The 26,777-nt window shown below is 42.2% G+C and overlaps 1 protein-coding gene across 1 annotated transcript in view; it reads right to left on the reverse strand.

Moving 5' to 3' along the window:
* Positions 1-21,470, reverse strand: part of LOC147730535 (gamma-crystallin M2-like) — a 233,514-nt gene extending 212,044 nt beyond the window's left edge. Inside the window, exon 1 of the mRNA XM_086955339.1 lies at positions 21,435-21,470. Within this exon, the coding sequence (XP_086811465.1) occupies positions 21,435-21,443 (9 nt within the window). The 5' untranslated portion in view covers positions 21,444-21,470. The remainder of the gene's footprint in view (positions 1-21,434) is intronic.
* Between the last annotated feature and the right edge of the window lie 5,307 nt (positions 21,471-26,777).

The following is a 26,777-nucleotide window of genomic DNA, read 5'->3' on the forward strand; positions in this document are numbered from 1 at the left end:
AGTACAAGTGGTAGTACAAGTGTTGTCATCTGTTTTAGATGCGTATCAGTTGTCTGTGTTACTACCAACGTGGACTAGGAACCAAAAGCAGCCCTGGCAAAATGTTCAAAACAGCCCACTAACATTCCTCCGGTGTCTCTGCCAAAATCTGTTTTCCATTCAACCACACTCTGTCTCCCACTCTATTTCTTTTCTCTATCCCACCTTCTCCCCTTATGTTCTCTTTGTCTCATCTCTATTGATATGACCCACCTCTCTCTCTATCTCTCTCTCTCTAAGGGGCTCATTTTGATGTCGTGACATTCGCCACCTCCGATCCGGCAATGGCGACCGTCACGACATCGTAACTAGTGAAACCCCCCCGCCATATTACAATGGTGGGGGGTGTCGCGGCAGATGCAAAGTGCGCCCGCAGCTTTTCCTCCGGTCAGCAATAGTTCCAATTGCCGACCGGGCGGAATTGGCCCCTAATATGGTGGCAGTGCCTAGCAGGCACGGCCATCCATATTAGGATAGTGTGTTGTGAAAGGCTGGCCGGATGTTCTTTGAAGGCTCTATGTGGCCCGGGGGCATGGGGGGTGCACTTGGGGGGTACCCATCGTACCCCCCTCCATTTGCATGCACAAAGTGGCAGGCACAGTGCCTGCCACTTTGTGCATGCAAATGCACAAAATGCCATTTTTGCATTGCGGTGGGTGCTGCTGTATGCATCACCAGGCGATATGTCAAATATGCAGGATGTGATCGCCAGGGTGGCGGGCGCATCCTAATCAGGGCTGCGGCACTGCCGCATGTCTTTCAGCTGGTCCCGTTTCCACTGGGATGGCGGGTGGACTTAAGTCCGTCCGCCATCCTAATAAGACCCCAAGTCTCTTTTTCGCTCCCTTGCACATCTCCTATGCTTGAGCAATGGACCCTGGAGAGCTGTGAAAAGTGACAGTGACTCCAGCCAGAGCAGTGAGTGTTCCAGCCCCCTGGCAAATGCCTAATGAGATAAATGGCTAATCCAGCTCATTTTTTACAAAGGAACTTACTGGTAAAATAAATCGGCAGGAACGAATAGTGTCGTTGTACCCCATCCACCGCTGGAAGTCAGGGTATTCTCCTCGTCTTAGAATGTACTGGTAGCCCATATAATTAGGCCGCTCATATAGAACCCATGGTCCGCTTTCCACACGGATGGAGTTGCACCGACTGAAGTAGGAGGAAAGGTCTGAAGAGTCAGTGCTGCACTCATGAGAACGTCCCTGAAAGTTGCGGTCCTCATAGAAGATAATCTGCAGTATAAAAAAGAAATGTGTAAGTGAGCTCATTGAGTTTATACACCTATTGGCAAGATATATATGTCTACACAGTGGGCTTTTTTCAAAGACTGTGTTTACAGTACCACTTACTTATTACATCATACAATTCACAAATGGGCGTACGGAGAGGTTTAGAGAAAGATAAGGAGGGGTTTGGGGTGGACAGACACCCACCCACCAAAGAGTAAGCCCATTGCTATTCACAAACTTTACTAAAGTTGTTGCAGTCAAAAAGGACACACATCAGTGGTTTATGTATTCTAACTCAGACCTGAAGAAAGTTCTGTACTACAAATGGCCAATCACTTATTTTATATATCATCATAACTGCTCTCATATTCCAGTAGCCCTGCAGCAAATGTGTATGTCTGGGTGAGGAGCACGCCAATCTCACCTCTCTGAACACCCAACTAAGAGAGACATACACTCTGCAAATGAATGCTGCATTTAATTCACATTTCGTGTGGAAAGCACCATGCAGTACAAAACACCCAATGCATTTGGGCATTAATAACTAATTGGTCACAGGTAAATATCGTTTCCCAGAAAAATAAATAAATACACCTCAGTGTGGATAAAATCAAAGAAGGACAAACGTACCAACATTGATCATCTCATATTTCGGCCATCTTGGAGTGTAACAAAGGTATTATGTGTGTAAAGTCGAATAGCTTTTTAATCTTGCCTAAATGTTAATGGGCATGGCAAATCCTCATCCAATGGTCTTATACTTGAAAGCTATAATTCATGACTCATGCAAACTGCAATTCCATGAATGGCCAATATGCAAGAAAAATATAATCAATACATGATAAGTACATCATCCTTCTTATACCTCCTATTCACAAAAAAAGCTAAATCAACAAAAGGGCAAATTAAACCTACTTCAAACAACATAAAGCCCAAGGGAACTTGCCCATACTAGAATAGGTAATCACGTGTTATCAAACAATATTTGACCCTATACTATCTTAATTATAACACAGTAACATTATTTATAGCCAATGCCGCATTCCATATTCAGGACATCATTAACTGAGCAACAACTGAGTACTTGTCTCTCTTGACTAGATGTTAAGGGAAGTGAATTGGAAGCTGGTGATTCAGGCTACGGTTATTTCCCGGCTTGATTACGCCAGCTCCCTCCTGGTGGGGGCCAACCAGGCAGAAATCATCCGCCTGCAGCGTGTCCAAAATGCTGCAGCTAGAGCGATAGTCGGCCTGCCCAGATTCTGTCCCGTTTCCAACGTTCTTCGCTCCTTGCATTGGTTACCGGTGAGGATGAGAATTCATTTTAAGGTCCTATGTTTGGCCTTTAAAATCCTGAAAGGCACTGCCCCTCAGATTCTGTCCAATCTTTTGTCCTTCTATGTTCCGACACGCTCTCTCCGATCCTTGCGCCAGGCCCTCGCCGTGGTCCCCCGGTTCAAGCTTTGTCATGCCGGTGGCCGATCCTTTCGTGTGAAAACCGCGGGTATCTGGAACTCTCTCCCGGTGGAGATTCGTTTGTTGGAGGATCTCATGCAGTTTCGAAAAGCCATTAAAACCTTCTTGTTTTAGTTTTGCCTTTTAGCTGCTCCTTTCTGTTTTTGTCTTTAGTTGTGTTATGTTCTACCTTGTCGGGCGCCAGGACTCTCCTTTGCAGGAGCAGCTGTGCGCACAATAAATAACTATAACATAACATTACATAACATAACATAACATATAAATAATTTAACTTTTAAAGTACATAGATACAAATAAATATTTTATGATAACATATTTTAATAACATTTTAGATAAAAAATAATTACAACTTCAATGTACTAATAATTACATTGATCTTAATAAATTATATACATATTTCTTGTAATTTTTATTATGTACAAAATAAATATGAAGTAATCTAGTGACAAAAAAGTAAAATTGATATGTGAGTAGATCTACACAAGTCTATGACATTTTGGATGTCAGCGCAAGCTAAAATAGCCTTATCAATGAATTGGGTTGGGTAAAGAAGATAGAGAACCAGCTGTGTGATATGGATAATATATTATAAATTCATAATTACAATGTTTAATACCCCATAGCCTCCTCAAAAAGGGAATTGTCTGAATGGGGTTTGATGATTGGGAGAGAAAAACATTTCCGATACCTGAGGCAAAAGCAAGCAACAGCAGATCTGTGTGGATCATGGGAAATATTTCTTCCTTCCAGTATTTATATGCCCTTTCTAATCATCTAATGTGGAACAAAATCAAATGTTTAGACTAGGACGCCATCCTCTCTGGAGAATCTTCCTTTAGGAAGTAAGATGGGCTGGGTGGATATGGATTGAAGATACAGTGTACAATGGCTCATATTGTATTATATTGTTTTTATTTTTTAATGTGTGCTGCAAAATCCTAAACGATTGAAAAATATATATAATATCATATAAGTATCTGTGGAAATACAATTCCTATTTATTTATGCAATATATGGATGTAACCTGTGCAATGGCAAGATTTTTATTGGTTTTCAATGATTTTGTACTCTGATCATGGATATTTTCTGTATTTTGATTATCTATTGTTTTAGTCTATTGTACATTTTAATGGGTCTTTTTAAAATTGATATTGTGGTGTTTAAGAGACATTTCTCAAACAAACTTAAGTTTTTGACCTTATACGGAACATTAACAAAAGTAAATTTACTCTTAAACGTAGGGACTGATTACGATGTGGGGTGGACAATACGTTCTTGTAAACAGGACCAACCAACCTCCGGTCAGTGGTCCTTATCACCTGATTTGGATGCGACGTTGGATGTTTGGTTGCATTCAGACATTCTAGCAGGTGTTACGGCCGGAAACCGACCATAGTACATGCTCCCAAAGGGAAACTAAAGGCCACGCACACAAGGGTGCCCTTCTAGGGCCCCCCAAACATGCTTTCCGATGAATAATGGCATGAAAACCCTGCCTGAAACCATGTATCTTCATCCCAAGGGCGAAATGACCGCTCTTTGCGATTACAGGCCGGCATTCGACTGGCTGATGAGCTCCTTGAATGACCGATGAGTTTTCATAATCAGCTGGTTGGAATTGAAACCGATGATGACGGTCGGAAAGCCTCTGATGTTTGGTCAGAGCTTTCCGACAGCAATCGTAATAAGCCCCTTTGTAGTAAATGTTCAGCTTTTGTCTGTTTACCATTTCGGAGTATAAATTTACTATGAGGTGCAGACTTAAATGTCTCTTTCCCCTGTATGTGTGCTTTAAGCAATTTAAGTCAGTAAAGTCAGGTTAAAGTTGACATTCCTTATTTAAAATATCTGGGGCCAGATGTAGGTAAATCATACTTACCGACTCTTAAATACCGAATTTTACTGATTCGGTATTTAAGAGTCGGTAAATATGAAGGGGGGAGATGTAGGTAATTCCAAATTGAGAATTACAGAATCGGTAGGATTCGTTGTTTACCGATTCGGTAAATACCGAATCGGTATTGCCCATTGATTCCTATGGGCCATGAAGCCCATAGGAATTAATGGGCAATACCGATTCGTTATTTACCGAATTGGTAAATACCTTATCCTGCAAGGGTGAACGGGGTGTCACTTTGACACCCTCTAGCACCCCAATTCCGAACTTGTGTGCCATGTGGCACACAGACATGCCCTAAGGGCATGTCTGTGTGTCACATTGCACAGGTGTGCATGCACACCTGAATTCGGTATTTTACCACCCAATTGGATTGGGTGGTAAAATACCGAATCTGTAAGGCCTTTGGGACTCAGAAGAGTCCCACCTACATCTGGGTTTTACCGAATCGGTAAAATTAACGATTCGGTAGTTTACAGAATCAGTAAATTTACCGATTCAGTAAATTTACCGAATCTGTAAAATGATGCCCCTACATCCCAATCACCAAATACCAGTCGGTAACGGCCGAATTCGGCCGTTACCGACTGGTATTTGGGCTCCTACATCTGGCCCCTGATGTCTGTGCTGTGCTTTAATGCACTTCAGCTTGAGGTCTATGCTATTTGACAGGTACTTTATTTCTATTGTCAACCTGCTTCGGAATATAGAGGGCAAGTTAGTGTATTTGCCTTCGATTTATTTTCTATGGTGTGATACTACTGTTAAATGTATCTTCTTCTTACGTGAAATGGGGAATAGTGTCCAATCATGATCGGACTGCAAAATATGGGTGTAAATTGTGCACCTGCCACTTTACATTATTGCATACTGCACAAAATAAAAGGTGCTTAATTTACTTACGTTTCCAAGTTTCACTCATCGGAATGAGGAAAGAGCACATATAGGTCATGTTATTTAGTTGACTTTACGGATTAGCAGGCATTGCCCACACAGGTAGCTGCTAGCACGACAGCTCCCCCCCTCCCTCTGCCCACTTCCTTTCTCGCTGAGACGCTGCTGAGATGCTCTGGAGGAACGAGATACGGAACCATGGCAGCCCAGGCACGGATAGATGTGCCAATTCCCTGTGGTTGGTTCGAGCAAGGGCAGCGCTGAAGTGGGGAAAGATACCCGCTATTCCTGGACTTTGAAAACGGTTCTGGCGGCCGGTCTGAAGCGGTAACAGCACTTGAATCGTGGATCCTGCAACCACTCTGTGTTTTATATGGTGGAAAACACCCTACAGAGCTCAGGGGCTGAATTAGGGGAGGCTACGGCTGTGTTTCACATAACCCCGCTGAAGAGGCTTCTTATTTGTACATTCAGGAGGAGGATGACTTTCAGCTGCCTCCTCCTGCTTTGGCTTGTTTTCCTGAGGGGTTGAGATATCAGAATGGGCACAACCAATCTGAAACAGCGAAGAAAGATAATAGTGAAATGCCAGACCACCCCTTCACCAGCCCCCAGGTCGATACGCAAGGCCCAAAAAACACCCAACACAGGGTGGAGCTTAAAACTAATGCACTTTTTGAGTCAGACAGGCAAGCTTGATGACCCCTCAGACACTGAGAGAACGCCTGAGATAGAGAATAATAAAGATCTCTCTGACCCTTTGTTGGACCTGCAGCTGGATACAACCTGCAATGCGGAATCTGAGGCCAAGTTCTAAAAAGAACAGAGATGCAGGGAGCTAACACTGGTACAAGCAGGAGCCCCAGCCCTCCTAAACCATACCTCATCTTCCAATAATATTAGAAGCAACAGAACACAACCCTGTCTGTTCCAGACAAGGCTAGGCTCACTAGAGAACTGGCTAGGTCTCAGCCTTTGGCACAACCACAAGAAAATATTCAGCCGGGGCTGTCTCTAAATACCTCCAATAGCCCTCTATCTCCTCAGGGCATTTAACTACTAGCTAGGACCTCACAGGTTTCAGTCAGTGAAAATGAAGACCCACCAGTCGCTTTACCTGCTGTCCGTTGTGGTGTGGCAGCTCTTTCCTTGCGGATTGTGTCAACTTCTTGCCGGACCCGCTCCGCGGGTCCCGCTTCGCTGTTTGGCCCAGAGGAGCATTGAAGATAGACTGTGCAGGAGCTAAGGGCGCTGGTAAGTCTTGCAGGGCTGCGAGCAGTGTAGTCAGGGACTCGATATCCCAGGAGTCCCTGATAACCCGCCAGCAAACACCTGGGCCGCTCTCCCTGCAAGCCACGCCCCCTCACTCACGAAGTCAAAAGCCCTTGCTTTCACCGCCTCCGTGGGACCCACCAGTCGCTTTACCTGCTGTCCGTTGTGGTGTGGCAGCTCTTTCCTTGCGGATTGTGTCAACTTCTTGCCGGACCCGCTCCGCGGGTCCCGCTTCGCTGTTTGGCCCAGAGGAGCATTGAAGATAGACTGTGCAGGAGCTAAGGGCGCTGGTAAGTCTTGCAGGGCTGCGAGCAGTGTAGTCAGGGACTCGATATCCCAGGAGTCCCTGATAGCCCGCCAGCAAACACCTGGGCCGCTCTCCCTGCAAGCCACGCCCCCTCACCAATTACTCTCTCTTAAAAGAACGCTTGCTCCACCGCTGCGCGGGAGCGCGCAGGAGCGACCGGGAGAAGCCCGGGACAAGGGCGGGACCGTCTGTGGCCGTCAGGGGCCGAAGGAGGCTGGGCTGAGCCACTCCCCTGATATTTGTTTGACGGCATACCTCTAAGTAAGTGATATTCAATCACTGTACTTCTGTTGGTGTATATCAGCGCAATGTCTGCCTCCACTAGTAGTATCAGTCCGCCAATTCCTCCTGTTGAGACTGGCCCTTTGGCAATTGGACCATTGGATAAGTTTTTCTTCAATCGTTCATCTTTATCCATAGACAAAGAAATAACACTGGCTGAGAAGCGCGCTGAGCGCAGACTTTCGATTGAACTACTGAAAAACATTCCAGACAAGCATTCAATCCAAACATATCCCACTTTGGTAACACCATTATCCTCGGTAAACCTCCCATCTGTAAACGAGCAATTCGAGGTATCCGCAAATGTTGTGGAGAAAGACAATGTTACTGAATTGGTCTTACCCGGTAGGAGTGATATTAACACTACGCTGCTCCTTGGTTCAGGTGCCCAGGCTGTCCTGGGTCAATCTAAGCATGGTTCTAAGCGGAAAAGACCTACTACACCGAGAAAATGTAAACTTGTTGTGAAACCCCTTCAAAAGCATAGGAAATTACATAAATCTATGTGTACTAGAGAGGTTAACATTGAAGCAAGTTGTAGCACTGAAAGCGTATCGAATGGGAATGCTGTTCTATTGGATAGTCCTGTACCCGCTAGGGACATTGTTTCTGAGCCAGGCCCCACAACTGAGGATAAGCTTTCACCGCTTTCAAATCTGATCCCTGAGTTGGAAAAGCTGCTGAGAACAATTCTTTCCCCAATAGAGGATAGAATTGCTAAGCTTTCAGACCGTCTAGACCATTTCGAGCAGGCAACGCTAGACAACTTTTTTTCCACAAAATCATTGATAAAAACGACCGCTAGGATGGACGTAAGTGCCAAGCATCAGGGCAATACCAACATTATAACACAAGATAAGGGAAAAAAGCCACAAACAAACCCCCAATTACCATCTAAGTCAGGTAGTGCACCTGTAAATAGAACCTCCAATCCTATTGAATTGGTACATCTAGGGATTACCCAAACTACTGTGAATTCTGCCCAGTCTGTGGTGCTCCAACCAACAACAATATCAGTCCCTCCTTCTACAGCAGGGTCAGGGGCTAAGGCATGTTCCACAGTGGGTAAAACTATTGCACCTACACAATCAACAAACACCCAGGTGGTTCTAAGTGATGCAGTAGTAGGGCCAGGGGTTAATGCATGTTCATCAACGGGCAAAGTTATAGTACCTGCCCAACCTACTAACAACCAGTTGATATTAAACAAACCTGTACCCCGCCCTGTTTTTTCAGTTCCCAAACCGATCCCTCCACCGTTGACAAAGCCACCGCACAGGAAACCCCCAGTGAACCTTACTCCAGACTCTTTCCCCTACGTAGCTGTTCTCATAAATGTTCCACCTTTATCTGTAGGACAGAGAGAAACCTTCCAGATGCTTAAAAATAAGATCATGCACTGGTTAAGGGAGAATCGTCCTCTTCCCGGAGACGTTGATGGGCTAATCATAGGGGTTAGAAGAATAGATTGGTTAGGGTACACAACTTAAAGTCTGGGAGTGGATTGTATTGTGGTGAATTTCCAAGACCCAAGGGTGGCTGGATGGATAACTAGACAGGGATGGGGCACATCTAAGGGAGGCATTGGAATCGTCGATCTGACCTTTTTCTACCCTCGCCCTACCAGTGTATTGACTAGCCTGCTCAATGAACCCATTCTACCTTTGCATACCATCCCTACAACAGCTCCCCCTCCACTGTTCCATAATTATACTGCATGTACGAACTATAACCCTCCTGTCGGATGGCAGGATCTGAGCTGGGGTTGTTGACAAACTGTGTATGACTCGTACAGTTGTATTGGAAGATGTATCAACGAATCTATAGGGAGTTGTGACGATTACGATGATATTGCGGGTACAAACACATTTGTTGAGAAAACTGGAAATGGGAGTTCCAATGTGGCAGGAGGTGATGGGATGGTGAATACAAATGCCAGTGCTGGGGAATTAACTATACCAACAGCAAATGCCTTTTGTGTGAACGCTGCCAATACTGTCGAAAATCTAATGGCCCCCCAATCAAGTTCCAAAACTAGCAATTCTGGTGGGATTGTGGGTAGTTCTGGTATGTTTTTATCTTGGAATGTTGCTGGGTTGGGTAGTAAGCTAGCCTCACCATCCTGGGTAGAATTCATCAATGGGTTCGACGTATGTTGTTTTCAAGAAACCTGGGCTTGTGAACCCGTCTTTTTCTGTGGCTATTTAAACTTTTCTATACCAGCCACCAAAGGCGGAAGAGGTCGACCCATGGGAGGTCTTACTGTCTGGATAAGTCAGAACCTGTGCATCTCTGTTAAAACACTGGATTTGGGAATTGGTGACCTGCAACAGTTAAGAATTTCACCAGTAAAGGGGGCTTCAATTGACTTGTATAATGTTTATGCAAGAGGGAGTAATTCAAGCAACTCCTCCACTTTAGAGGCGTTGTCTGCTGCCTTAGAAACCAAGTTGCAAGATAACAGGGTAATAGTAGCCGGGGATCTTAATAGGACCTTTGAACCCCTTGACTGTACAAATGACCCCCTAGGGAGGGAAGAGGATAATCTTTGGGGAGTACCGCTTTTAACTCTAAATTCTATTACAAGGTGGACAAAGGATATCCTGTTAATAAATGCTATTTGTATGGAGCATGGTTTAAGGGCCCTGAACGGGAGAACCCCAGGGGACAGAGAGGGTGGCTGTACTTTTGACAATGGCACTAGTAGGAGCAGGATTGATTACGTAATATGTAGTCTCCAACTGTGGCAGGGGGTTATTGACATGGCAATTAATCCTAGAATTGAAAGTGACCACAATCCCCTCTGTGTGACCCATAGGTGGTGGAATGCTGGACCTGAAAATTTGCATTCAAGGAACGTCCAGACCCCAGTTATGACTAATGATGGACGTAGGCTAAAATGGCCAAGGGTACTGGCAAACAATGAAACAATGACCTATATTAACCTAGCGGTGGATAATGCAATTTCTGCCATGGAGGTGGTAGATTCAATAATCCCAGGGGCTAGGGACATCACAGACATCCACAATAAACTATTTTCCCTCCTAAAACCATGTTTTCTGACTAAGACCAACAAAGGGAGGAAAAATTTGGACGTTGGTAGATGGTATAATTGCCAGTGTAGATCCGCACGACTGCATTTAGGCCAAGCTATCAGAAATAGGGATAATGTTGCAATCAGAGCGGCAAGGAAAGCGTACAAATTAGCTATTTTTCGGGCAAAGAGGAAGTGGGACGAATACCACTGGGCTGAGCTTAAAGGGGCTTCTAATAGCAAGGATTCCAGGCTGTTCTGGAAAATTATCAAGTGGGGCAGAGGAGGTTGCCCCGCAAGACCTGATAACAACGTAGCTGAAGAAGCATGGGTTGAGTACTTCAGACCACAATATTCTGAAGTTATGCAACCCGGGGTAGGGGAGGGCATAATGCCAGTTTTTGCGACTGACAATTTGTTTACTCACAAAGAAGTTGAGAATGCTATTAGTTCGGTAAAATGTGGGAGAGCGCCAGGGTTAGACGGGATTCCCTCGGATATTTTTAAACATGACACGAAGAGGTGGGCGAAATATATCCTTCTGTTAGGAAATGCCCTAGCCAAGGGAGGGGTGGTTCCAGAGTTATGGAAGGGAGCAATTATTATTCCTATTCATAAAAAGGGAGACCGTTTACTCCCCGCGAACTACAGGCCCATAAGTTTGATAGCAACCGTGCAAAAAGTAATGGGGAGGATGGTTACGAATCAACTCATGGACTGGGTGGAAGACAACAATGCTCTCTCACCATTTCTAGCAGGATTCAGGCGAGCGACCAGTACTATAGACCAGGTCTTCCGCTTTACTATATTACGGTGGAAGACGGTCTTGCTTAGTAAGGGCTGCCTGTACGTCGCATTTGTCGACCTACGGGCGGCGTTTGATTTGGTCCCCAGGTTTAAGTTATGGCTGGTCTTGCAAAAATTGGGGATTCCTCCTGAACTTCTTACCCTGATCATGCGCTTGCATGAATCTAACTTTGCAAGAGTACAGTGGGGTGGGAATGGTGAGTCAACTATGGACTTCCCAGTGGAAAGGGGGGTCCGACAAGGCTGTGCCATGGCACCCTTACTGTTTTCATTATTTATCAATGGGATTGTTGAGCAAATGTTGAAAGCATGCGTAGACGCTCCATCGTTAGCGGACACCAGGGTCCCCATCCTGATGTTCGCTGATGACACCCTGATTATGTCAAAAACTCCCGCGGGGTTACAACGTGCACTAAATATATTTGATGCTTTCTGCAAAGAGCACGGCCTGGAAGTAAACGTGGGGAAAACGAAACTAATGGCTTTTACCCCTCGCTGAAAAATCTATCCTAAGGTATCCCTGAATAATAGTAAGTTAGAGATTGTTAAAGAGTTTGTATATTTAGGGGTACAGATAGCAGAGGGCTCTGGTTGGTCACGTCACTTGGAAAAAGCGGCCCTGAAACATCAACAACTATCAGGAGCTTTGCGGGTGGAGCATCGCAAATCCAAGACGAAACCGATCAAACCCGCTCTCATGGTATATGACGCAAAGGTCTTAGGCGCGACCTTATACGGTGCAGAGTTATGGGCCTGGGACAATCTCTCGACTTTACAGATATCTGAGAACAAGTTTCTCAGAGGGATTACAGGACTCCCACAAAGTACCCCCTTATTGCCACTGTTCCTCGAGTTGGGTAGACGTCCCATTGGTGATAGAGTGAGGTTGCGTCCTGTTCTCTACTGGAGACGTCTATGGACAACTCCGGAGATTAGGCAATATGCGGAGGGATTCCTCTCAATAATTAGGGAAGACAACTTCCACAAGATAAAGTGGTTAAAAAACTTAAGGTCCATGCTATTTAATCTTGGGTTTTCCAATCTGTGGACCAATCCTCTTGGGGAGGTCTTCCCTAGCAAGGAAGCCCTCAAATTACAATATTGGGACTGGGTGGACAGTAATCTGATGAGAGGCGTTAGGTCTGACTCTATGGCGGGTCGCTTCTTGGAGACTAAAATCCATCCTATTCTGGAAGACTACTGGGATACCATTACGGTCCCACTGTCTAGGAAGCTGGTCTTTCAGGTTAGATCTGGCTCTATTCCCCTAAAAAAACTAACCGCTGGGTGGCAAAGGTCGACCAACACGCTATGCCCGGCATGCGAAACAGCTGAGGAAAGTCTAGGCCATTTTCTATTTGCTTGTAAAGCCTATTCTTCACCCAGGAGGGTATGGCTTACTCCTGTATGCAAGAACCTCGGGACAGGTGATAGTGCTGTGGCACTGAGAATTTTGTGCACTTCAACCCAAGAGCCTATAGTTATTGGGGTGGCCAAATATTTGGGGTGGGCCTGGGCAATCAGGCGGCAATTTCTGTGTGGGTCCTCTTAAACATGTTTTTTAGACTGTTTTATAACATTTAAATTTATTGTGATATATATGTAAATCTTTTATAGAGGTATTGTATGAGCTTGCACAAATGTTATATGAACTTGTATTTGCCAATTGATATGTTTTTTTATTGTCATGTTCAATTTTATTCTGTGCTTTTATGAGAATTTATCTCGAATAAAGCTTGTACAAACGAAAATGAAGAGAGGAATGAAACATTAAGCCTGAAACTGTTACCAAGAAGGATGCCGGAAGATGGAGAGTTATTCATTCAAAATATCCTGGCTACCATACTGAGCGAAATCGGGGATCTAAAATAGTCCCAGGCTCTAGAGATTGGTTCACTGCATGAACAGCTGTTCAAGTTGGAGGAGAGTATATCCAATACACCCAAAAGAATTGGTGAGGCAGAGAGTCGCATCTCAGAACTGGAGGATAAACAAGAACCAGATAGAGCTGAAACTCCAAGATTTAGAGAACTACAATAGGCACTCAAACCTTCACCTAGTGGGAATCCCGGAAAGGTGTGGAGATGCTCAGGTATCAAAATGGGCGGCATCGTTACTGAAAAAATAAATACCGGAACTAGAAGGGGATTTAACAATTACAAGAGCTCTCAGAGTCCCCACACAGCCAAACGCAAGATTCCCATGGACAATATTATTGAACTTCGTGGACTACGTGTTAAGGAAAGAATACTTAGTACTGCTACTGCTAAGAGGTCCTTCTCTACTTTGGAAATCCCACAGTTTAAGATATTCTCAGACATGTCGATGGCCACAGCCGTCCATAGAAAAAATGATCAATTTATTCAAAGAGAAGGGGGCTCAGGCATCGATAGTACATTCAAAACCTAAAATGTTAGCCAAAGGACACTTTCACATATTTACTGATATTCAGGATGCTCAATTGATGTTATCAAATTTGTCTGGAGGGGAAAAGTGTGGTTAGCTCACACTGCTGCAATTTACTCAGTTAGTCTCACAGTAACGCATTGCTGAAGGCGGGAGGAGGGGTGGAATGGGTGCTTAGAGCTCTAGTCGTCAATGGGGGAGCTGGAGTGCGCAAAGGATGCAATACAATGGCATCCAGTGTTAGAAGGGGGAAAGGGAATAGTGGGTGATACCATCTTACAGGGAGGGCACAACAAGTTTGAGGCGTTTAGGGTGGTGGGGTGAGGCAAAACATAAAAGGAGAGCTCAAATCTAAGTGCTTAACAATTTCAGGGGCTGTATCACATATACTATATAGGTCATATCATCTGTTGTCAGAAGAAACTGAAAATAGAAAGCATGGGGGAGAATAGAAATTGCACAGGACATTTTATCTTTATCAGAGCACTCGATTCACTTTAATACCTGCTAAATGCTTGCGTCACTTTACGTATATTTGATGCACTTTTGATTTATATGGGCCACATTCTAACTGCTACTAATCCTGAACGGATAGTATACAGTTATAATAGGAAGCAATGCACACTGCACTGACCAGCTATCTGTTATATTATCTGTTTACTTTAGTACGAGTCACTTTAGTCATTTTAGGTAAAGAGGTTCTGAAAGTAATCTCTTTTAATACTAATGGACTATACAATAAACGAAAGGCCCAAACAATGGAAAGCCGGCAGAGAAGCCACAGCTCCGATATCATACTCCTGCAGGAAAACTCATTTTAGGAACACAAGCAAGGCGAGTTGGATTTTTCAACAATGGGCTGTTTTTTATTGTCTATCTAACGCCAGCTACGCACAGAAGGAGGTATTGATTTGCATAGGTAAACATGTATCATTCCAGGTGAAAACCACACAGACAGATTCCTGGTGTAGTTGGGCTTTTGTAAATGGTAGTTTCAATCAATTCAATTTTACCATAGCAACAAATTACACACCGGTCTTAGAGAACCCGCTCCCTTTGCTCCAGCTCAAACTGGTTTTAGCCAATATCCCTGGTTCCATCATATTGGGTGGAGACTTTAATTTACTCCAAGAACCCCTAATCGATTCCTCCACTAAAGCTCGAAAACAAAAGAAGCCACAGATGGCTATTGCTGTAGCAAATTGCAAAAGAGATTTAGATCTGATAGATCCATAGCGCTCTCTGTTCCCTAGGAAACAAGCTTTTTCATTTTTTTCAGCAAAATATAATAGATCTAAAATAGACTACTTTTGGATTTTACATGGTCTGAAAATGATCTCTTATGAGGATATATCAAAAAACACTTTTTCAAATTATTTAGAGAAGGAGGAATGGTATCCAGGCTAACAAATGACATTGATAGTTTTTTTTAACCCCTTCCCTGAGCCGCTAATTCTGCCGTGGCGTGGGGGAGCTAGGGGGTAGGCGTGGCGCTTCAGCGCTCGTGATGGCTCCACGCCGTCATGAGTAACGGGCGGCGTGTGCTCCTGACGGCACCACGCCGACGCCGACACCTCCCGCTCATTAATTCACCCGCACAGGCGGGGAAATAGTGCTGCGTCGGTGGAGCGGCAACGGCATGACAGCTCCATGCCATCATGAGCACACGCCTACAGTGACTCATGATGGTGTGGAGCCGTCATGAGCACCCAAGGGGTTAATAATGCAATGCCTGAGTAAGCATTGTTGGGTTGCCTTTAAGGTGGTATTACCGGACTTTATCACATCGAAAGAATCCAACAGCAGATGAGTAAAAGGGAAATAAGATCGGAGCTCAAATTTAGGCTTGAGCAAGCACTTAGAGACCATGACAAAAATAGGAATTTAATTACAAAAAGATGCTTCCTCACGCAAAGTTGGATATGCAGGAATATTACTATCTGCAGGGTAACATTGCTAACACTGCCTACCTCCAGAGTGTATATGAGGAGAGTGAATACACGGGGAGATTACTGGTGTGGCAGGCAAAGGATAGACAAACTCAAAATGGAATACTTTCACTGATGGATATGGATTCTGACACAAAGATAATGAGTTTCTTGGAGATTTGGAAGTCCTTTTTAAGTAATTATGAGAAAATCTATCAGACAGATCCCCAAATAACAGCAGATCACATTAAGGTTCTTGAATAAACTGCCATTTCCATCCCTTTCCAGAGAGCAAAGCGAAATGGTAGCGGCTGAGTTCTCTCTTGAGGAGATAGATACAGTAGTAAAGTCAATGGCTAACAGCAAAAGAGCTGGGGAGAATGGACTACCGGTAGAAATAGAGGATCGCCCCAATTTTAAATATGCCACTACTAATGCTTTCCAACCACATAGTAAAAGGAGGAGAACCGCCAGCATCCTTCCAAACCTCTGTGGTAGTTAGTATTTTTTTTAAAGACAAAAATAAGGAAAACATCACTTCCTATAGGCCTTTCAGCCTTTTTATCATCGATTACAAAATCTTTACAAAACTACTTACCAATAGGCTCAATAAGATCATGGGATCAAGGTGGTTTTGTAGCAGGCAGGCAGATCTCTTCAAATACAAAGTTTTTAATAGAAGCTTTGGATTATTTTACCCAGTACAAACTAGAGGCACAGGTGTTATTTTTTAGACGCTGAAAAAGATGTCCTGGAAATGTCTTTTTTTAATTCTTGGAAGATTTGGGTTCTTGGAAACATTCATACATATAGTGAAACCGCTATCGAGGACTCTTCAGCACAAATAATTAATAATTCTAGAAATATAGGTAGCTATAGAATGAATAGGAGGGACAAGGCAGGGATGTCCACTAGCCCCAATTTTGTTTGCTTTATTCATAAAACCTATGGCAATAGCTATTAGACTAAAAGCAGTTATTAGGTAGTACCAGGACAATTCTCGGGGTTGCTAGCTTCCTGGTCGCTGCCATGCGTACAAGGATCAGGATGCTATTCCCGAGACAATTGGAAGGGTGATTTTATCACCCTGTTTTCCTGCTATTGATCTTTTAACCATTTTTTACTTTTTAACTTTTTGCACTGTGTAAGATTTATACTAACATGAACCCTCATATGTATGTACAGTGGACACCTTGACAGATTTGAACCCCTGATTGCTTGCTTTCTTAACCTCCATGAATTTTACTAAATTGTTTGCTTTTGTAACTCTAACGAATCTTATCAAATTGTAATTAACTTTTAAATATATGCTGTTTTGTTGCTTTTATGATTTTAAATGTAATCGAATAAAGCTTGTTTTGACTTGACTTGACTTGACTAAAAGCACTACAAACAGCACCTTTGCAGGGCATGTCCAACATAAAAAAATACGTCAATGTTATTGTTCTATTTTTCAGGCCAGGGGAGAGTATTCAAAAGGAAATTTTAGCAATTTTTGCAGAATTTCAAGCACTGGGAGGATACAAAATAAATAATGCTAAAACGGAAATCTTACTCTGCAACTGTCCAGGTCACACACTAATACCTGATTTCCAGCAACTACATAATTTGAGGCCTGGGATATATTTAGGTATATTTGTGTCAGAAAATGTGAACAAACTGTATACATTGAACTATGTGCCCCTAGTCCAGAAATTCAAAGCGTTTATATGCTAAATGGATTCAACTCCCAATCTCAATAGTTGGAAGGGTAGCATTAATACGAATGTCTATTTTACCATTATTTAATTTTCTATGCACAGCAATCTCCTTTGCATTACGAATGGCTTTTTAAAAAAAAAAAGAAATAGATGGTCTATTCTCATCCTTAATATGGCTAACAAGGTATTGAGGCCAGCACAAGTAACTTTAAGTAACCGACAAGAGGAGGGAGGGTTAGCCCTTCCAAACTTCAGGGAATACTATTGTGCAAATTTTGTAGATAACACATACAGATTTTTTTAAACTACAGTAATCCTCCAAGTACAGATAACTTTTTTATAATAAAGAGTCCGAAAGAATACAACATTTTAGATCCTATAAGGCTGTTGAAGAATCCCAAAAAAAGTCGCAATAAGGTCTTCTAGTGGATTTTAAAGCATAAAGCTCAACTACTTAAGTATTTTAAAATACCTAAGATAAATGGCTCTGCACGTTTGGCCGACCTTCAGGTTGGGGAGTATAGGCTTATCCAATCTAACATATTAAGGAAATGGGAGGAGAACGCATATACTTATGTGGCAGATTTTCTCAGCTCTGGACAGACATTGAATGCGGTCTGAGTCAGTGTAAAGATATACTTAAATGGCTATTTATCCAAATAGGCCACCTTTTTGGAAGTATTGATCCGTCCACATTAAGTGCAAGACCAGAATTCACTGAGGCTCTATTAGAAACAGCTAGACGCAGACCAATAAGTAGTTGGGTAACATTTTTTAATAAACACAAGACTGTAAAATTGTAAGAAATGTATGAGAAAGAAGGCCTACAGAGTGCCAATTTCAGGAGAATGCAATTCTACACTACATGGCTGATATATAGGAATCCATCCTTTCTCCATAGAGTATATCCTCAGATAGAGGATAGATGTTTTTGGTGCTTAGAAGCAGTGGGAGGTACATGGACTCACATTGTTTGGGATTTCCTAAAGATTAAGGAATTTTGGGAAGAAATTGAGAAATAATGCAGAATGAAGCTAGGTCATCCACTAGTTATAGATAGAAACTCTTGGATGTTCCCCAAACATAACGGTATACATTATACAAGAAGAAGGGCTTTATATACTGGCGACTAATCCTCCAGAACTGGCAAAGTGAGATCATACTTACTTTTCATTGTTGGCAGACTAAATTACATAGAGTAAGAGCGCTGGAGAGACTATGGGCCAGATGTAGGTGGCCGTTTGAGGCCATTTACCGAGCGGTAACGGCCGATTTTGGCCGTTACCGATCGGTAAATGGGTGACAGGTATGTAGGGGGCATTATTTTACCGAATCGGTTAAATTACCGATTCTGTAATTTTACCGATTCGGTAAAATAAAAATTCGGTAATTTTACCGATTCTGAGGCACCCAGATGTAGGTGGGACTCTTCAGAGTCCCAGAGGCCTTACCGAATCTGTATTTTACCATAAAATCCAATTTGATGGTAAAATACCGATTCTGGTGTGCATGCACATGTGTGCATGCACACCTATGCCACGTGACAGGCAGACCTGCCCTTAGGACATGTATGCCTGCCACATGGCACCAGAGCCTGTTTTGGGGGTGCCAGAGGGTGTCAAAGTGACACCCCCTGCACCCTTGTGAAAATCGGTATTTACCGACTCGGTAAATACCGAATCGGTAATGCCCATTCATTCCTATGAGCTTCAAAGCCCATAGGAATGAATGGGCATTACCGATTCGGTATTTACTGAATCGGTAAATACCGAATTCTTCCGAATCGGTATTCCAGCACATCTGGAATACCTACATATCTACCCCTTAGATTTACCGATTTTTAATTACCGAATCGGTAAAATTCGGTAATTAAAAATCGGTAAATCTATTTTACCTACATCTGGCCCTATATGCCCTAAGGTCGGGCTCGTACACAAAGTTTGAGAAACGCTGGAAGTCCATAGGAAGCTAGCCAGTAGATTAGATTAGTTATTAAGGGACAAATGTGCAATATGTGATTTCTCTGTGTTTTTAAAGTATTACCCTCAGCGATACATCTGGAATATATATCTTTTATTGTATATTTATGCTTTGTGATGATATGGGCCTATCAAAATCGGGTACTCTAAGCACTTTATTTTTATACCAATAATTGTGTAATAAACTCTCAATAATAAAAAAATATATATTTAAATATATAGATCATGTTATCTCATATTCTGGGGTGCACAATCCATACAATTGTCATATTTACACTTGTGAAGGATTTGCATCAGATTTCACCAGCTGCAAACTTTAGGTGCAAATACAATGTGATGACTTTCTGGGACCAAACAACGTTTGTGCTTAAAGCAGGGTTACCAGACCCATCATAATTGGTGCCAAAATATTTGATAAAACAGGATGAATTATTAGCAAGAGGATCTTGTAACAAGTACAGGCATGACGGTACCGAGTGCTGCACAAAGCGGTTGTTTTCCAGTATGTACCAAATCTGCCCTGGAGTGAGGTTAATTCAAAATATGTAGTCAAACAGCCCTGCGCCTCTCCCTCGAAACAGCTAATAAGGGTTGAAATCAGTGTTAGCTGTGGCAGTGTTGTGCAAGTCATTGTACATGTAGCCATACATGGTCTCAGAACACAGCCTTTTCTTTTGTGGATGCTTCCGACTCCGAATCAAAGAGAGGATGCCTGACAAGTGTGTGTCAAAAGGCAGGTTCTTTTATTTCCCTTTTAGTGTATACTTTCTACAGTACACCTGTTACCTAGACCATTTTATTTAGATATACATAGTTTTGGGTTTGAGGACAGATGCTTCAAGATTAATGCTCTATAACAAAAAAAGGGAATCTGTTACCCAAAATGCGAGAAAACCCAAGTTTCAAAACCTCTAACTGTGACAAACATTCTGCAATTCAGGTCTTTAAATAATGAAGGGGTGGCAAATTTCAGGGTTTTTTTCTTCTTTTTTTTTGTTCAATAAGTTTATTAAATTTTAAGAAGCGTAAAAATAGTTAAATTCAATACAGAATGATACATTCGATGGAGAAAAAGAAAAATCCCGAAATACAGTATAATATTTAGTTTAATGACAGACCAATTTTCTCAAATAATATATAGAAAAATTATGAAGAAATACCAGGGGGGTTATGTAAATGAACCACAAAAACCATCAAAGGTATCATCATCGGAAAAGAAAGAAATATAGAGAAAGAAGAAGGAAACTAGGAAAGAAGAAGAGAGCGGAAGTGAGGACAGTAAGAAAGAGAAAGAGAAAGAGAGAAGAATGAAAGAAGTACAAGGGGAGAGGGGAAAGAGGTGGACGGAGGAAGAGGAAAGGAAGGATCTGCTGTAGTGCTACAAAAACACAACACAAACAAACAACAATCAGTTAGACGACACAAAGGAATACTGGTCAACCAACCCCTTTGAGGCCAAATCCATATACGTGTCCAAAGCTCTCCAGACATTACTAGAGATAGCGGGGGTAAGATGACCTGCATCAACAGAAGTGTGTGCACTTCTTAAAAAAGAGACCCATGCCAGCCATGTATGATATGATACGGAAGAAAAAGACTTTCCATAAGAATCACCTTAAAAGCAACAGTCAATAAAAGATCCAACAGTTGCAAATCTAAGGCATCCAACGGTACAGGCTCTCGGGAAGCTAATGGCCCCAACATAATCATGGGAAAGGAAAGCTGGAAATGAGTTTGGAAGATTAACATAAGATGTTTATGTATGAGACCCCAGAAGGGTTGCAAAAGTGAACAATGAAGGAACATATGTGGATAATCCCCAGACGCCAGGCCACAACACCAACAAAGATCATCATCCTTTAAATTCAGAGAGTGCAAACGCACAGGAGTCCAATGAAGAAGATTGATGGAGAAGAATTTAGATTGAAACAAAGAAGGAGCAATTTTATCACGAAGAGAAAGCTTGCCAATCAACTGCCATGTTTCTGGAGAGATATGCTCAGTAAATCCCTTATCAAAGTGATGTAGGCAAATTCCAGTTTGAGATTATATTCATTGGGTAGCATTGGTTTAATCTTGCCTTGTATTAACAGTACGCCCCTCGGGCAGCACAATATAAGAAAAAAGAAAAACACTGCAGTTTAAAAAACTATATGTGAAACAGATAATCAGGCTTACCTTCCCCATGTTGGCTTGTGTTACGCAGTCGATGTATTTGCTTGTGCTCTCTGGCAGCAATCCATGTAGCTCTTATATACGTTCAGCCGTAAAAACAGTTCAGGAACCCAAACAAAGGAACTTTTTGTGTGGAATGACAAAAGAATGTATAGCTCTTTCACTCTCCATTTAGCTGCCCTTTTCATTGTGAGTTTTTTCCTTTGTGGATTTAGATTGTTAGATGTGCTTACTAGAGGTCAATTTTCAGGTTAGCGAAAGCTACTGATCTTCATACCACTGTGCTCCTCTCCACGTTTGTGTCTGTGCATCATGTGTTATGTTAGAATGTTTACTGCATTCCATACGTTTGAGGTATTTCACTGATTTTCGGTGACATCCCTCAAACGTATTGACCGAAAGCATCCAAATATGTCATATGGTAGATTCATAGCCCCCCACATTCAGATGGGACACCATACCACTTAAGGAACTAGATAGTCATTATATCACTTGCAATGGAAAGAAATACAAACAGTCTCTACTGCAAATTATGAAGTGAATGGACAAACAGTTAAGAAAAGCATGGGCGTGGGATTCATAGTGTAAACTATCATATTGTGTAGGGTTATAGATGCAACTGCCAAAGAACCTTAATCTCAATACCACCTATTTATTGGTGGATGCCTCAACTAGTCATTTCTGATCACCTTAATTTAAATCATTTTTCCACTACATGTGCTCATTTTGAAGCACAGCAACTCAGAGCTAAAGTAATGCCTTAATGATCTCATTAACCCTTACTCCCTCCTGATTAAGGCCTCTGTGAATGACGTCAACACAAAAACATCAATGTTTTGGATCTAGACTGTTTTTTATTTTCTCCTCCTTTGTCAGTTTATGTGAGAGTTTCAGAAAAGATCTAACCGTCTGTGGCAAAGAGTACCCGGTCTCTCCACGTGGGAGGGATATAAAGAGCCAACCTGGGCCAACCAATGACCTACTGCCCAGTCTAAAGAACTGACATCTCTGTACAGGTGCAAAGTAGGGGGCCACAAACCTGTGCAATCTGTATAGAATATTGCTAATCATTGGACCATGGGTTTTCCAGCATTAGAAGAAGGAGAAAGAAGAGAAGGGAAGAAGAGCAAAGAAAAGAAGTATTCAAAAAATGAGTGGATTGAATTAGTAACATATAACTTAAACCAGTCTTTCCAAACTTCCCGAAATTGTGTTCTCTTAACTAGCTTGGTAGCTCGGTCGAGATTCGCTATTTTTTGTACTAATCGGATCCATTCTGCCTCTATAGGGGGACAGGTAAGAATCCACGTAATACACAACACTCTGTGTGCAAGGAGAATTAAAACAAAAATTGGGGCTTTATGAATCTTAAGAAGGCCCCCATTTTTCTCCCCTCCCGAAACCACCTCAAAGATTACAAAAAGACAGACTCGCCTTAATCTCTTGAGCCAGGATTCTCGAGATAGCCTTGCCCACTTTGTGCCGAAAGTTCTGGATTGAAGGGCACAGCCAGAACATGTGGCGATTGTTCGCATTGTCTTCTCCACACTTAGGACACTTCTTCACTTTCCGCCTTCCCAACTTTGATAATTTCCATGGCGTCCAATAGGCCTTATGAAGTGTAAAAAGACGGGTCTTCCTCATTGGAGCAGATTTCAAATATGACCACAAGTGATACATAGATACTTGCCAGAATGATTCAAGATCTTGATGTGGCAAGTTCCGGCCTCTAGATCTCTGTCAGCACATTTTGCACTTCTTCTCTGGACTGGATTAACATCCAGTACCATACTGCAACTTCTTTCCGCAAGAAAGGTTGTGAGCGTATCCTAGCCTCCAATTTCGGATTCCCTTCACCGTCCTTTCCTAGGGTATTTGCCCAGCTTGCTATTTGGTAATATTTGAATTTTAAGACAGAACCCTCAGAGATCTCCAGCAGTCATTGCTCTGAGGTTTCTTTAGAGTCTTCTTTAAGCTGCCCCAGCTGTGAATACGTCACTCTTGCATGGGAGACACTAGGGAATCTAAAAGGCTATCAGGGTACCAGGAGAGTCCCAGATAGGAGTTAGGCCATTGTAGTAAGGTATTTGTAAGGAGAGTCTTACTTGGTACCAGATCTTAGATGTACCTATGAGAATATTTAACCTGACTTTAAATTTTTTTTATAATGGCCACATTTAAGGAAGAGAAAGTCTGCCTGGTCTTGGGGGCCTGCTGTAAGAGCCCTAAAAAACTGGGGCAGGCAAGCACTACTGTTTAGAAGCTGTCAAAAGTTCTTTAACTGGAAGGTATGGTAGTACTGATACAGATCTGGACTAGCAATACCACCATGTTCTTTCTTTTACTAAGCTTCTTACAGGTCATTCTAGGGCTTTCGTTTCCCCAAATAAAGCTAGAAAACTCCCCTTGCACTTTCGTGAACCAAACCCTCTTAAAAACCAATGTAATAGCATTAAACAGAAAGGGTTGTATGACATGACAACTCGGGCTTTTACCCCACATGCCATTGCGACGCTGTTTTTACAACGCAAGTCCTTACAACGACTTGCACTGTAAGCGCTGGATAGTGGAATAGTTTAATTTTTTATTCCAACTGCAGCCCACGTTACAGTAGGGAAGGTGTTTGAATAGCAAAATGAACTATTCCTTTTCCAACAGCGCCCTCCAGCGCAAGTCGTTGAAACGACTTGCGTTGTAAAAGCAGCGTCGTAATGGCAGCGCATGGTAATGCCCGCGTTGTGATGGCTGCTCACGACAGAAAGGTGAACTTCGGGAGGATTGACATTTTCAAGAGATTAGATCTACCTAGAAAGGATAATGGGAGTGCTCCCCAGGCCTATAGCTGTTTTTAACACCGGAGACTACCTTATCAAAGTTCACCTCGGCTGGCTTCTCCAAGTTGTGTACTATATGGACCACCAAATATTTTATTTCTTGTCTTTTTAGGTTACTCGTATACTGGGTGTTCCACTGCTTCAACTCAGTTTTTTGCTGATTAATTGAATACCCAGATACCTTTCCAAAACTCTCCAAAGTCTCCCAAATTGCAGAGAGGGAGTTAGGTAAGTCTCCTGTAAAGATCATTAGGTTGTCTGTGTACAACCCTATTTTTTTTGACCAGCCATCCAAATAAAGGGGTAGATGTTCAGGCATGCCCTTAGTTTACAAGCCAATGGCTCAATGTAGATGTTAAAGAGGAGGGAGAAAGAGGGCATCCCTGTCTGGTCCCCCTACCAATGTTTATTAACTTAGTGAGGCTCCCATTCACTAAGACCTTTGCCGATGGGTTTTTATGTAGGACATTGATTGCTGACAAGAAAACTTCTCTTAAATTGAAACGTTGGATCCTCTTGTACAGCAACTGCCAGCTAACCCTGTGGAAGGCCTTGGCAGCATCAAAAGTCATCACTGTTAATGGGTTCCCATATTCCCTCGCCAGGTCAATTGCATCCTTTAATTTGCGGGTTAACTCATGTAGTTGTCTCCCCTTCAGAAAGCCTTCTTGGGTCAGTGTGGATCAGAGTTCCCACCACCTTATCCAGTCGTTTGTTAGAATCTGGGTATATACTTTATAATCGCTGGTTAGGAGGGAGATGGGTCTATTGGATTCGCAGGCCCTTGGATTTATTTTTTTGTTTAAGGAGTATAGTTATGGTGGCCACATCCCAGGAAAACGGGAGACTATGTCTGCAAATAAAAGCAGAGTTAAATCCTTAAAACATGGTAAAATTTGGTCTACACCTGCTTGGCACATTTAAAGTACTTATAAATCCCCAGCAAAGTGGTACAGCATGTACTCAGGGCATGCAAATTAGATGCTACTAGTGGGCCTATTCCTTGCACTACTTATATTTCAAAGGACCTGACCCAGCCAACCTGAAGGACATTTTCAGAGCCATCTGTGGGAAAGAAGGGGGGGAGAGACTCTTCCATTTCAACACTTTAACACCAGCACCAAATAATAATAGTAGCCACAGACCCACTCCTTCGTTCACTCTTGGACCTGCTGAGGACACTCAGAATTTTTTAGTATGAAGGAGTTCGGTCCTTAAAGTGGGAAGGCTGGACCTGAAATCACAATTTTACATCAAAAAATGCCACCCACTGTTCATTTGAACCAGCTTTTAGTTATAAGCCACACATCTACTTGGGTTAGAAGTGTTTGGTATATTTATTTGTACCTTATATTCATCATATAGTCAAAATGTTCAAAGATTTACATGTCAGACAAAAAACACTACAAATATAACACATACATATATCAGTATGAACACAGTTTTACAAATGAAACAATGAGACAAATCAACAAATCAATATGTGCATGTACTATACACAACCAAGCGTTCACATCTAAGTGCAGCCTATTGAAAATTACAGTAACCAGTAATGAAAAACTTGTAATTGGGACAATAATGGACAAAATCACACATGAAAGGAGATATCACGACAATTGAATTATAATATTCATTACAAAACGATAGTTCCTGGTCGTGTTAGTTATTTTTTGTAAATGAAAATGATTTCTATCCCCTTCCTTGCCGACGCGTTTCGAACTTCATACATGAATTACGAGTTCTCTTCAGGGCCTTGTCAATACTATCTTCAAAGCCTTGCCATTGCTATCTGCCTGTGTATAGAGTAAAAAAGATTCTGTCAATGTCGAATAGTGTGCCTCATCTCTTACGATCTCTCGCATTTTTAACAAAAAGTACCTGAGTGTTAGCCAGAATTATTATTATTGAGAAAATTCTGGCTAACACTCAGGTACTTTTTGTTAAAAATGCGAGAGATCGTAAGAGATGAGGCACACTATTCGACATTGACAGAATCTTTTTTACTCTATACACAGGCAGATAGCAATGGCAAGGTTTTGAAGATAGTATTGACAAGGCCCTGAAGAGAACTCGTAATTCATGTATGAAGTTCGAAACGCGTCGGCAAGGAAGGGGATAGAAATCATTTTCATTTACAAAAAATAACTAACACGACCAGGAACTATCGTTTTGTAATGAATATTATAATTCAATTGTCGTGATATCTCCTTTCATGTGTGATTTTGTCCATTATTGTCCCAATTACAAGTTTTTCATTACTGGTTACTGTAATTTTCAATAGGCTGCACTTAGATGTGAACGCTTGGTTGTGTATAGTACATGCACATATTGATTTGTTGATTTGTCTCATTGTTTCATTTGTAAAACTGTGTTCATACTGATATATGTATGTGTTATATTTGTAGTGTTTTTTGTCTGACATGTAAATCTTTGAACATTTTGACTATATGATGAATATAAGGTACAAATAAATATACCAAACACTTCTAACCCAAGTAGATGTGTGGCTTAT

The sequence above is a fragment of the Lissotriton vulgaris genome, chromosome 2_1 (genome assembly GCF_964263255.1).
Source record: "Lissotriton vulgaris chromosome 2_1, aLisVul1.2, whole genome shotgun sequence".
Classification (NCBI taxonomy): Eukaryota; Metazoa; Chordata; class Amphibia; order Caudata; family Salamandridae; genus Lissotriton; species Lissotriton vulgaris.